At 57.5% G+C, this 12,080-nt stretch overlaps 2 protein-coding genes across 2 annotated transcripts in view; both read right to left on the reverse strand.

The window, feature by feature from the left end:
• The window catches only part of SPATA32 (spermatogenesis associated 32), a 14,927-nt gene extending 13,344 nt beyond the window's left edge, over positions 1–1,583 (reverse strand). Inside the window, 3 exon segments of the mRNA XM_028498123.2 lie at positions 821–844; positions 847–1,165; positions 1,452–1,583. Coding sequence (XP_028353924.1) covers positions 821–844; positions 847–1,165; positions 1,452–1,583 — 475 coding nt within the window.
• The window catches only part of MAP3K14 (mitogen-activated protein kinase kinase kinase 14), a 44,942-nt gene continuing 33,934 nt past the window's right edge, over positions 1,073–12,080 (reverse strand). The window contains exons 8-16 of the mRNA XM_024130461.3: positions 11,649–11,780; positions 11,099–11,203; positions 9,613–9,776; positions 8,979–9,129; positions 6,044–6,433; positions 5,772–5,878; positions 5,193–5,337; positions 3,923–4,023; positions 1,073–3,562 (exon numbers count right to left, since the gene is read on the reverse strand). Coding sequence (XP_023986229.1) covers positions 3,398–3,562; positions 3,923–4,023; positions 5,193–5,337; positions 5,772–5,878; positions 6,044–6,433; positions 8,979–9,129; positions 9,613–9,776; positions 11,099–11,203; positions 11,649–11,780 — 1,460 coding nt within the window. The 3' untranslated portion in view covers positions 1,073–3,397. The remainder of the gene's footprint in view (positions 3,563–3,922; positions 4,024–5,192; positions 5,338–5,771; positions 5,879–6,043; positions 6,434–8,978; positions 9,130–9,612; positions 9,777–11,098; positions 11,204–11,648; positions 11,781–12,080) is intronic.

Consider the following 12,080-nt stretch of genomic DNA (forward strand, 5'->3'; position numbering starts at 1 on the left):
ATACTGTTCTCGCTGAGATTAAAAAAAAAAAAAAGAAAAAAGAAAAAGAAAAAAAAGAGTAAGTCCTGAAGGGGCTGCAATAAATGTTGCAGGAGTGATTTAAGTTGTCTGCATCAATTTATTTGCCTTAGGCATTTGGGACTGGGGAAAGCTGCTCTCTGGTAGTTGGTTCTTGGCACGTTTTGAAGGCTGGCCCATGTCCTCCTGGGAGAGAAGGTCCTGAGAAGGAAGCCTCCATTTCGGGGGAGAGGGGATCTGAGCCCCCATTATTAGAAACCTGGGAGATCCAGGGCCCTGAGGGGCAAACATCTTTGCTCGTTGGTACAGAGAAGAGTGCAAAGCACACCGGACGCGCTCAGTAAACATCTGTTGAAGCAGACTGCTTTTCCCTGCAAAAGCTCCAAGCATCAACCAGGAACAACTTGATTTGATTTGGGGGTGGTTCTCGGCAGTTTGGGATAATTCATGTGTCGTTTCTGGGCACAGGGCCACTGCTCTTTCCGGGTACCCTGAAGCCCTCCAAGAACCCGCCGGGTCTGCGGCCTCCACCCCTCGGTGTGCCCGTGTGTACACACACGCTTGTGCACCGCGCAGGGCCAACGCTGGGTGGATGTGGTGGTCAGGGGAGCACCGCCCCTCATCCTCGCGGGGATCGCGAGGGTTTTGGCTGGGGTCGACCTTCCTTTCAGGCGCCAGGCAGGGGCCCCGGCCGATCCCCGCCCCCGGCGCCCCGCCCCTCACTTTAACTTTTCCCGCCCGGCCCCGCCCCGGCCGTCCCTCCGCGCCCGCCCCGCCTCGCCGCGCGCCTGCCCGCTCCCACCTGTCACCCCCATGCTGACCGAGGCTCTGTCGGGGAGGCGGGGAGCGGGCTGGTGGCTGCTGCCCCTCTGCCTCCAGTGCGCTCTTTGGTGGCGGGCTGTGGAGGGCGGTGGAGACGCCGGGGGCGCCGGCGTCTGTGACGTCGCCGCCTCTGTGACGTCCCTGCCGCGACCCCGGCGGGCAGGGAACAGCGCTCACGATCCCGGCGCGTGGGTGGGCTTGGCGGTTGGGGGGCATCTTCCGGAGTGGGCTGCCCTACCTCGCCCCGCAGCCGGATGCCCCTCTTCCGGAGACATGGGGCGGCTCTGCTCTCTGCAGCAGGCCCAGATTGGTGGAGGGCGGCGACCTGTTAAGCCTGGGGTCAGCTAGGCTGAACTTTGCACCTGCCCTGGGCACACTGGCACAAGGCCGCTGCCCCTTCCGTGCACCCAGGACCCTCCAAGAACCTGCTGAACCTGCCACCTTTACCTTTACAAGTTGCGCACGTGTGGCCAGTGCACACACGCTGGGGCACAGCTTTGGGGTGTAGAGCCAGATTAGATAAGGCACCCTGTGTGCTGGTGGCATCCATCCTCAGACAGGTCCTCTCCCACCACCAGGGAATCGACTTTGGGAAAGTCATCTCTGATCACCTGCAGACACTTGGGTGGCTGGAAGGGCTGGGAGTGCAGGCTCACTCCCAGTTCAGTTCCCGGGAAGCCAGGCCTCAGGGACAGAGGAGTGGCGGGGAGCGGGTCGGTGGGGGATGTCCTTGTTCTGGGCATGTGGTCTGCCCCCACCTATCCCTGCTGGGTCAGTGCCCAGGCCTAGACATCCTCCTCCTCCTCCCCTCAGCCTGGCAGTGTTCTGCCAGGGACTTCCCAGCTGTCACCGGGTGGGGGAATCTTGCCTAACTGGTCTGAATGGATAGCTCAGAGGTGGAACTGGAAGCACCAACTGGGAGGAGTGGTGGGAAAAGCAGCCCCATTCAAGGGCTGAAAACAGTCCTTGCCTACGGGGCAAGACTTGACAAGATCCCACGAAGAAGGCACAAGGAGGCTACTGTTAGGATGTGAGGTTCAGCACACAGGCAGGCGCGAGTGGAGACAACCGTGGCCTAAACACACTTATCATTACCTCAAACTTTATTGCCCACGAGTCGCTCTCTTCCCTCTCAACTCTGCAGGACCAAGGCTGCAGTTCTTCATGTACGGGGGGCCGGGGGTCTCTCCCTGGGGAGCAGCATGGCTCAATGTGGAGAGCTGGGCAGAGGCCACCTTGGCAAAATGTGCGGATGAGCTTCTCCCCAGATGGAATCTCAGGGGACGTCCCCTCACCCCACAACGATTCACAGTTGATTAATGCTACATGAGTGCTGATCAGCTCCCCCGGAAAGAAGAGGCTGGGCTGGGTGATGGTAGGGGGTGCTCACCTTAAAGAAACCTGAAGGAGGTTTGAGGGGTCACATGCATGGAGAAGGGTCTAGAGCTGAGTCCCTTCCCCCCATGTCCTGGCCTGCTTGTGTGCTCATGCAGAACCGCTGGCCTGCCCTCCTGGAGGGCAGCCATGAAAGTGCTTGAGGTCTTCGGAGTGCAAAGTGCAGCTGGCAGTGCCCCCGAGACCAGGGGCAGCAGGATCAGTGAGTGTCTCGGGAAGCTCACGTGAGGATGCTGAGAGCCGTGGCCTGGGTAACAGTAGCGCCTGCGTCTGCTGCCTTCTCTTGAGTCTATCGTGCTCTGTCCTCAGATCGTTCCCGTCAGGTAGGTCTCATGTCACCCTTCACTACTACAGATGAGGGAGCTGAGTGCCAGCTGGGCAGGGGCGGTGCTGGGCCTGCGGTTGGGGCTCGGGGCCCGATGCTCTGGGGAAGACTGGTGGCCAGCAGCAAAGGGGCATGTGCTTAGGGACTGAGAACCATGTCACCTGAACGCCTTCTCTGGTCCTTGGCTGAAGCTGAGCTCAGCTCGGGGCCTGGGTTGCGGCTCCCTGAGAAGTGTGGTGTTTTCTCCCAGGGAGGCCCCCAGTGTCAGGCATTCCTCCCTCCCTGACCTGGTCTGAAAAGCACCTAGAGATAGAAGGGGGGCTGATGGCCAGGCAAGGCCGGCCAAGGGGGTCACAGGGCCCCCTCCATTAACCCAAGGGTAGGCACACCTGCTGCCCCAGTCCTGTACTGGGCCTGGGGGTAGGTCATTAGATGCTCATACCTGCCTGGAAGCCGAGGGAGGGGCTCGCCCACCTCTCTGGGACCTGGGCCGGAAGCCACTCTCCCCTGACTGCCAGCAAGTGGTCACTGATCCTAATGGGTCAGGCCAGCTTGTCAGGACCAAGGCAGAGAAGACCCTCTGTGTTCCCCATGGGAAGAGGCCTCCTGTTTTCCTCCTCCTCCTCCTCATGTGGGCTCAGGAAGGACACAGGTGGGAGATCCTGGGAGGTGTTCTGCTAGCCCCACCTTACTGCTGCCAGCCCCTGGTCCCACCGCTGAGCCACAGGCCGGCAGACCCCTGGGAGCAGGCAGGCTGAGCCTGTGTCTCGGGGGCAGCGCTGAGCACCGAGAAGGAAGGTCGCTTCTGGCCGAGTGGAGCCAGTGGTGGAAGGCTGGTTAGGGCCTGTTCTCCAGCTGGCCGTGCTTGACCCTCCAGCTCCAGGCGAAGCTGCCATCAGGGGCCAGGGTGCACTGCAGGTCGATGCCCGAGTCTGGCACCTCCATGTCGTAGCGCACGGGCTGCCCGTCCTTGGTCACCAAGCTGAAGGCTGAGGCTGGGATCTGGGGGCAGGGAAACCAGTGGCCTGAGAGTGGCAAGGGGCACCGAAGGGTCCTAGAAGTGCGGTGCTGATGGTCTCCTGACGTGCTGGCAGACACCTCCCTCCAGCCGAGTAGGCAGCCCTGAGGTATCATCTGCCTTTCATTCTGGAACACTTGCAGAATCTCACCTGGCCCAAATGTGGATCCTGAGGACCCTTCAATGACCATGGCCAGTCTTGCCCTGGGACCCCGGGGGACATCTGGGGCCAACTTTTCCCCCTGGTGCCATTTCTACTTATCCAAAAGCCTCCTTCCTGGAGGACTGGGCTAGGTGCACTGGGTTCTGGGGCTCTGCCCCTAAGCGTGTACCTGCCCCCTTACCTGGCTGCTGATGCCGGTTGCGATGTCTCCCACCTTGACCCGGTGGAATTCCCGGATGTGCAGGTGTTCGCCATTGAGAGACTGTATTTGGACTTTCACACCTAGAAGGCAGGTAAGGTGACCATCAGGAGAGCGGCTGCTAGCTCCCTAAGGCGCCCCATGGAGGGGGAAGCAGGGTGGCTGTGGGAAGCTGCAGAGATGGCACTGAGGATGGAGTGGCTGTAATGTGATACCCCTGCTAGCTCTTACTGGCCATTTCCTGTCAACACCAGGAATTTGGCCTGCACAGTGCAAAGATCTAAGGTTGGCTCCTGTGGGGAAGTCGTAATTCAACTTATAAAGCAGAAAGGAACTGGAAACAAAGATCCTTAAATTATCGATTGTGGGCAACTTAGATTGTAAGTCCCTGAGGTGGAGCGGCCTCTGGCCAGGCATGGGGGCTTGATGCCATGACTGTCCCCAGGGAACCGTGGGCTGATGAAACCCTCATTCTATCAAAATCACAACATGACCTCCGCAACCACACTTGAAAACAAGAGCTCTACAGATGTTGTCCTTCTCATCTTCTGACTTCAAATGTCAGAGGAGGATCTCAGCAAACCTACTGCTGAGTTTTTTAAAAAAAATATTTATTTCTTTTTGGCTGCGTTGGGTCTTCGCTGCTGCGCGCGGGCTTTCTCCAGTTGCGGAGAGCAGAGGCTACCCTTTGTTGCGGTGCACAGCCTTCTCATCGCGGTGGCTTCTCTTGTTGTGGAGCACGGGCTCTAGGCGCGCGGGCTTCAGTAGTTGTGGCTCGTGGGCTCTAGAGCTCAGGCTCAGTAGTTGTGTCGCACGGGCTTTGTTGCTCTGTGGCATGTGGGATCTTCCCGGACCAGGGCTCAAACCTGTGTCCCGTGCACTGGCAGGTGGATTCTTAACCACTGTACCACGAGGGAAGCCCCTATTGCTGAGTTCTTGATTAAAACGCTCTTGGGGTCCTGTTCTTCCTTTTCCCTTTAGAAGACATTAATTGCTCAGTTTTGGGACTCCAGGCCAGGAAAGACTGCTCTCTGCCCCAGGCTACAGGCCTTCTGGGACTCTGTCAACGGCTCACAAGGGGCAATGGTCCTTGACTGCCCCATGAGGAAAGGATCTGGGTGATCAGGGCCTTTACTCTAAACCAACTTAATGGCCAGGTACCTCAAATTCTGGGTGCCAGGTGCCTTCCTCTCCCTTCCCCACTGTGCCCCACTCTCAGACTCCCCAGTCCCAGGCGGATCAGTGACTGTACCGTTGAAATAGCTCGGCGTGTCGGTGGGCCGCCCCCGGGCCAGCACCATGTTCCAGCTGGAGCTGCGGGCCTCCGCCTGGCTGCTCCACGAGTGCACGCCGGAACTCAGGGTGTCCCGCGAGCTCTGAGAGGCCTTGGACGGGTTCTGAAACAAGAGTGGGCACAGACTCAGGCCCCCGGGCTCAGGGAACCATCTCTGGCCTTGGTCTGATTTGGCGAGGAAGTGCCCATGTCGTAGGCTGGAGCGTGGCTCTCCTGAGCATTGGGGCTCAGCCCAGGGCTGAGCTCCTGAGGGGCCCTTGGGCTGGCGGAGGGCCAACAGTAATTCTATGGGGACCAAAGCCAAGCCTTTCCCCTCACTATTCTAGCAGCCAAACCAGTCCCTAATTCCCAGGTGTGTTGGAGATGGACCGTCTCATTCTGAGAAACCAGGACCCCTGCCCCAGTGAGGACCCCTCCCAGAAGGAATGGGCAACCCTGTCACCTGCCCTTTACCCACTACTTGCACGCGGCCCCTTCACTGGCCGGACACAAAGCCACCTGCCCTGTGCCCTGGCTCCCGGTCCACGGCCGACTCACCTTCTCACTGTCGTCTGACAGGGAGAGGCTGTCGACGCTGAGGCATGAGAGGATTTGCTCCTGTTCCTCCAGAGAAAATGGCTGCGACAGGCTGTTCAGAAATAATTCTGCAGAGAAAGGCAGAAGACGGCTGTGAAAGACTGGGAGGGTCCGGCTGTGCCGCTGGCGTTCTTCTGCACAGACTGCTGACCCGGGGGAAGAGGACGAAGCCCAGGCCTTGGTACAGGGCCCAGGCCCGTGCTCAGGGACCTGGAGGCCATGGCTGCCCCTACCTATTTCCAGCTGTTGCAGCTCTTGCTCGGGGAAGGTTGCCTTCCGCTCTGGTGAGCTGGAGTTCTTGGCTGGGGCCGGATCCAGGGAGGACAGAGCCAGTGGTTCCCACGTCCCGGACTCTTCTTTGCCCCAGTGCAGGCTGGGAGACTTGTTCTGCTCTGGGGGCTCTGGGGGTGGAGGAGGCTGGAGCTTAGGGGCCCCGCCTGCTGCGTCCTCAGCTGGCTGGGGCCCCGGGGCCTCTGGTGAGAGCTCCCCTGGAGACAGCTCCACTGGTGGGGCACGTAGGGTCTGGTGAGGGTGCCCTTGGCTTGGCGGTGGGTGGGCTTGGAGTGGCGGCGGATGTCTTGGTTCTTTGTACTCTCCCCTCCAAGGGCTCCTCAGACCTCCCACTACAAAACAGAGAGCACACGTGGTGAGGTGGAAATGGGCCAGGCCAGGTGGCCTTTCCTGAGCAGAAGAGGGCCAGAAGCGGGCAGTGAGGGTGGCCCTTTGCTCGGCCAGGACATGACTTCGGAGGGCAGTGTGTGGTCTCCAGAGGAGGCCTCTTCCGTAAGATGGCCCCGATGACGGGACTAGGACAGTATTTCTTTTATTCCATTTTCCTCCTAGGTAACAACTGCAAATTTAAAAATTACAGAATTGGCTCCAGAGAAGGACGTTGTTAATAGTAAGGAGAAGATTTAAAAATAGCCCTGCGGTAACGCCAACTCACAGTTCCCAGGCGAATGGGCCTCGCTGACCCTCCGTCTCTCTTACCCCTCCCTTCCCGATAGTCGGTGCTTCCTGAAGACACCATTCCTCTGGAGTGGGGGGCAACTCAGCCCTGGGGCCATTACAACTACCATCTATGTTTGGCGTCGGGGGGCTATGCAAGGTCTCTCTTCTGTTTTACTTATTCCCTTTCGCTCCCATAACCACTGTCTCTCCCTTGCCACCCCCTACCCCGCCCCCGGCCGATGCTCACTTATGTCCAACATGTCATTTTGGGTTTGATCGAATTCTTGCAAAGCATGTGTTGTTTTTATTTATCAATTTAAAAAAAATACATTTATTTTATTTTTGGCTGCGTTGGGTCTTTGTTGCTGCGCGTGGGCTTTCTCTAGTTGTGGTGAGCGGGGGCTACGCCCCTTTGTGGTATGCAGGCTTCTCACTGCAGTGGCTTCTCTTGTTGCGGAGCACGGGCTCTAGGCGTGCGGGCTTCAGTAGTTGTGGCACGCGGGCTCAGCCGTGGTGGCTCGCGGGCTCTAGAGCGCAGGCTCAGTAGTTGTGGCGCGCGGGCTCTAGAGCGCGGGGCTCAGTGGTTGCGACGCACGGGCTTAGATGCTCCGTGGCATGTGGGATCTTCCCGGACCAGGGCTCGAACCCACGTCCCCCGCATTGGCAGGCGGATTCTTAACCACTGCGACGTTGTTAATAGTAAGGAGAAGATTTAAAAATAGCCCTGCGGTAACGCCAACTCACAGTTCCCAGGCGAATGGGCCTCGCTGACCCTCCGTCTCTCTTACCCCTCCCTTCCCGATAGTCGGTGCTTCCTGAAGACACCATTCCTCTGGAGTGGGGGGCAACTCAGCCCTGGGGCCATTACAACTACCATCTATGTTTGGCGTCGGGGGGCTATGCAAGGTCTCTCTTCTGTTTTACTTATTCCCTTTCGCTCCCATAACCACTGTCTCTCCCTTGCCACCCCCTACCCCGCCCCCGGCCGATGCTCACTTATGTCCAACATGTCATTTTGGGTTTGATCGAATTCTTGCAAAGCATGTGTTGTTTTTATTTATCAATTTAAAAAAAATACATTTATTTTATTTTTGGCTGCGTTGGGTCTTTGTTGCTGCGCGTGGGCTTTCTCTAGTTGTGGTGAGCGGGGGCTACGCCCCTTTGTGGTATGCAGGCTTCTCACTGCAGTGGCTTCTCTTGTTGCGGAGCACGGGCTCTAGGCGCGCGGGCTTCAGTAGTTGTGGCACGCGGGCTCAGCCGTGGTGGCTCGCGGGCTCTAGAGCGCAGGCTCAGTAGTTGTGGCGCGCGGGCTCTAGAGCGCGGGGCTCAGTGGTTGCGACGCACGGGCTTAGATGCTCCGTGGCATGTGGGATCTTCCCGGACCAGGGCTCGAACCCACGTCCCCCGCATTGGCAGGCGGATTCTTAACCACTGCGCCACCAGGGAAGCCCTATTTATCAATTTTTAATTTACAGAAAAGGCACTGTGTTGTAGGCCTCGCTCTGTGGGTCCTCTTTGCAGCCAGCACTGTGGCTTGAAGATCCAGCCAGGTTGCCCCACGAGCACTGAGTTGCTTTAGTTGCTGTGAGTGCTGCATGGAGCAGCCTCCACCCCCCCACCCCCACCTTTGGCCTCTCCAAGCTCCCAGGGAGGGACACCCGACTGCACCCGACTCCCCTCCCACAAACGACACTGCAGCATGCATCCGCAGGCGTGTCCCCTCATGGATCTGGGCAGAGTTTCTTTGGCGGTGCGCCCTGGAGCGGGGTGCTGGGTCCCGGGTCTGCAGACGTCTGCCGGAGTGCTGCCAGGTGCTCTCCAGCAGAGCGTAACGGCCACCGTCCCTCATCCCCACCACCACTTGGCGTGACACCAACTTCCTGATTTTCCCCACACAAATGGCTAGAAAGTGATACCTGGCTTTATTTCACATTCTCTGATACTAATGAGTTCAAGCCTCCCTTTATATGTTGTAACCCCTTGCCCCATCTCTGAGCACAGCCTCTGCATCAAGACACAGTGCTGAGCACAGTACAAGGCACAGTACTGAGCACTCTGACTCACGTGACCTCAGTCTTCCTAACAAGCCCGAGGTTGGTGTCAGGCCCATGCTGTAGACGGGGAAACCAAGGCTCTGAGAGGCTGAGGACCTTGCTCTTGGCCACTACACGACCCCGCCGCCTCTCTCGCCCCCTGCAGCCAGCATGGGGCTCTTACCATGCTGCAGCGCCAGGCTGACCTTCCCCCCCAGCTCTGCTGCAGACGCTCGGTGGACAGGCTCTTTCCTGAGCCCCTCCTGGATGGCCTGGGCTGTGAGGGGGGCACAGGAGGGCGGGATCTCCCTCACAGGTGGAGGCTCGCTGGCAATCTGAGGGTTAAAAGGCAACATATGAGGCCTGCCTCCCCGTCACTTCCTGGCCCCCAGCTTTCGGTTCTTGCTTCTCCCCACTCTCCCCTGCCCTGCTGTGCTGGGGTCGGTCACAAGGACTAGAGTGGCCTGGTCTAGAGTGAGGGCTGGGGCTTTTCCAAGAACAGGTAGGACAGCACAGAGCCAGGGGGTGAGGCACCCATGACCCCCAGGCCCCTCCTGTCAGGAGGCAGGCAGAGGCGGCCCGGGGTGTGGATGCAAGAGAGCCCTGAACCATGAACCCCAAAAGACCCCTCACCTAGGATCCGCCCTTGGACCCTCAGATTCGAGTAGCCAAGTATTTTAGTCAGGATCCCACATGTATGATGAGGCCTCTCTGCTTGCTCCCATCTGCCACTGAAGAGCAGACAAAATGGGAGGCCACATCAAGCCCGCAGCCTGGGCCCCGTGGGCCCGCTGGCTGTCCCAGGCGCTGTCACGGACCTTGAGGCACAGCGGCCCTCGGAAGTACTGGGTCCAAGGGTGGCAGCCATTGAGCATGTGTAGCATCATGCAACAGCTGCTCCAGACGTCCGCCTTGGCGTCGCAGGGCTTGCCCATCACCACCTCCGGCGCCACGTGGGTCTCTGTTCCGGGGATGTAGTCCCCTGAGAAGGCGAGGAGAGACAGAAGAGGCAACTGTGAACTCTGATGGGCAGAAGCCTCGGCAATGACCACCCGAGTCAATTCCTGACGCACCCTGACTGTCTCAAAGTGCTTTCAATAGAGATAAAGCCTCCAAATCAAACTTGCTCGGGCTGAGCCAAGTCGGGGATTGTCCTGGGGACGAGGACAGAGAATATATCATCCAAAACACGGGCTCTGCCCTGTGGACCAAACCCTTAAAGTGCTTTCCAAAAAGGGGGCGGAGGCTAGACACTGGAAGTTCAGTTGTAGAAGACCGAGTAGTGGTATGATGTTCCTAAAATGTAGGGCAAAAAAAAAAAAAAAAAAAGGAAAAAGAAAACTTCTATGCATAAAAGACTAGAAAGATTGATGCCAGATGTGAACAGTGTTTTCTTCTGGTGGTTTGTATTTTTTATTTTTACTTAGCTTTACTTTCTGCAAAAGATATTAGAAAAGATATTTTTGTAATAAGAAGAAAACACCACAGTTATTTCAAAGCGGAGGGCAGGTGTCCATGTTCAACTTACACCTTCAGAATTACCAACGGTCCTTTAACAACAAAGAATCACTTCTAAACGACTGTTTTTCCTTTGGTCAAAATGAAATAATTTTATGCTAACGCTATAAATAAAGAAGCAGGGCACAAAATTGTGTTATAATGGCCTTAACTATGTACGGAAAAAAGAAAGACCTGGAGGGAATTATCTAAAATATTCATGATTATCTCTCTGGGCAAGAGGAATGGTGAGAATTCTTTTTTCCTCCCCTTCCATACCACTTAACACTGTAGTTGCCAAATATTTTACAGTGGGTATGGATTATTTTGATAATCAGAAGAATGTAAGTTAAAAACAGGGACTTCTTCAGCTACTGAGCCCCAGCCGCTTGGTCAGCCTTCCCATTTTGCTTTCAGAAGCTGCGCTCTCAGAGGCACAGGAGGGCTGAGGTCGCAGGCTGGGAGCACAGCTCCCCAGAAAAGGCTGGACAAGAGGGGTGGAGCTCTGGGGGCTCTGAGGTAGGAGACCTGGGGACCTCGGGCGAGGCACCCAGCCTTTCTGTTCCCGCCCCTGTATAACAGGAACATCAGAAACAAGCACCTGATATGCATTATTGCATTTAAGCCTAACAACAAAAGCCTCATGATAACCTAGGGTTGCTGTGGGGCTGAAGTATCTTGGTGGACCTAAAGTGCTCACATCTCCGATTGCCATTAAGGAAAGTACAGGAGAAGGCGCATGGCTAATGTGTAGTAAAGGCTACTGGCTATTATCATTGTGGGGAGTGGTGGCGGGGAGGGGCGTACCTGTGAGCAAAGACTTCCCCAGGCCATCGGGTTGAAGGCACACAGCATGGCCAAAGTCGCAGAGGGCTGCGTGGCTCCCATCGCCGGACAGGAGCACATTGTCGGCTGCCAGGCCACCCCCGGGAAGAAGAGGAACAGGTGAGTCACCAAGGGCCCCGGCCCAATCTGCACCTCCGGCGAGGCGATTTTCTGGCTGACCCTGCATGGCAGCTGCTGCTTCTGATTAGTTTCATTAGTCATGGAGGGAGGGAGGAGGGAATCAGTTCAGCCTGGAGGCAGGCAGCAGGCAGGATCTCTGAGGGTGAGGGGACAGTGCCACTCAGCTCTGCTGTCCCCACCCTCCCCCAGTGGTCACCAGAGTGGTAGGAGCTTGATCTGCTGTTCTCTGTGGGCATCACCCACTGGAAACTACAGTGCCAGGCTGAGGGCTGGGAGAACACACTTCCCCTTCCTACTGGAGCAGGCCCAGAAGACCTGGGAGGAAACCAGGCAGGGTGGGGCGAGGAAGGAGCCCCATGGGGACGAGGGCCACAGGCGCCCTGAGCCTTACCTTTCACATCTCCGTGTAGAATCCTTCGGGTATGGAGGTATTCCAGCCCTTCCAGAGCCTGGCCCAGGTAATAAAGGGCCCGGTCCTCGGGCAGACAGCCCCTCTGCTTTATGAGCTGGCCCAGCGAGCCACCTAGGAGACCAATGGCCAGTCTTTACACGGGGCTTTTCCAGGCCTGCAAGCCAGCGAAGGGCAAGTGCCTTCGAAGGGCAGGTGGTAGAAAGCAGGCCTTTCTTGCCGATGTCACAGGATCAAGAGATTAAAAACGGATTGGAAAAAAAAAAAAAGCTCCGGGCTTCCCTGGTGGCGCAGTGGTTGAGAGTCCACCTGCCGATGCAGGGTTCGTGCCCTGGTCCGGGAAGATCCCACATGCCGCGGAGCGGCTAGGCCCGTGCGCCATGGCCGCTGGGCCTGCGCGTCCGGAGCCTGTGC

Source organism: Physeter macrocephalus, chromosome 14, assembly GCF_002837175.3.
Source record: "Physeter macrocephalus isolate SW-GA chromosome 14, ASM283717v5, whole genome shotgun sequence".
Taxonomy (NCBI): domain Eukaryota; kingdom Metazoa; phylum Chordata; class Mammalia; order Artiodactyla; family Physeteridae; genus Physeter; species Physeter macrocephalus.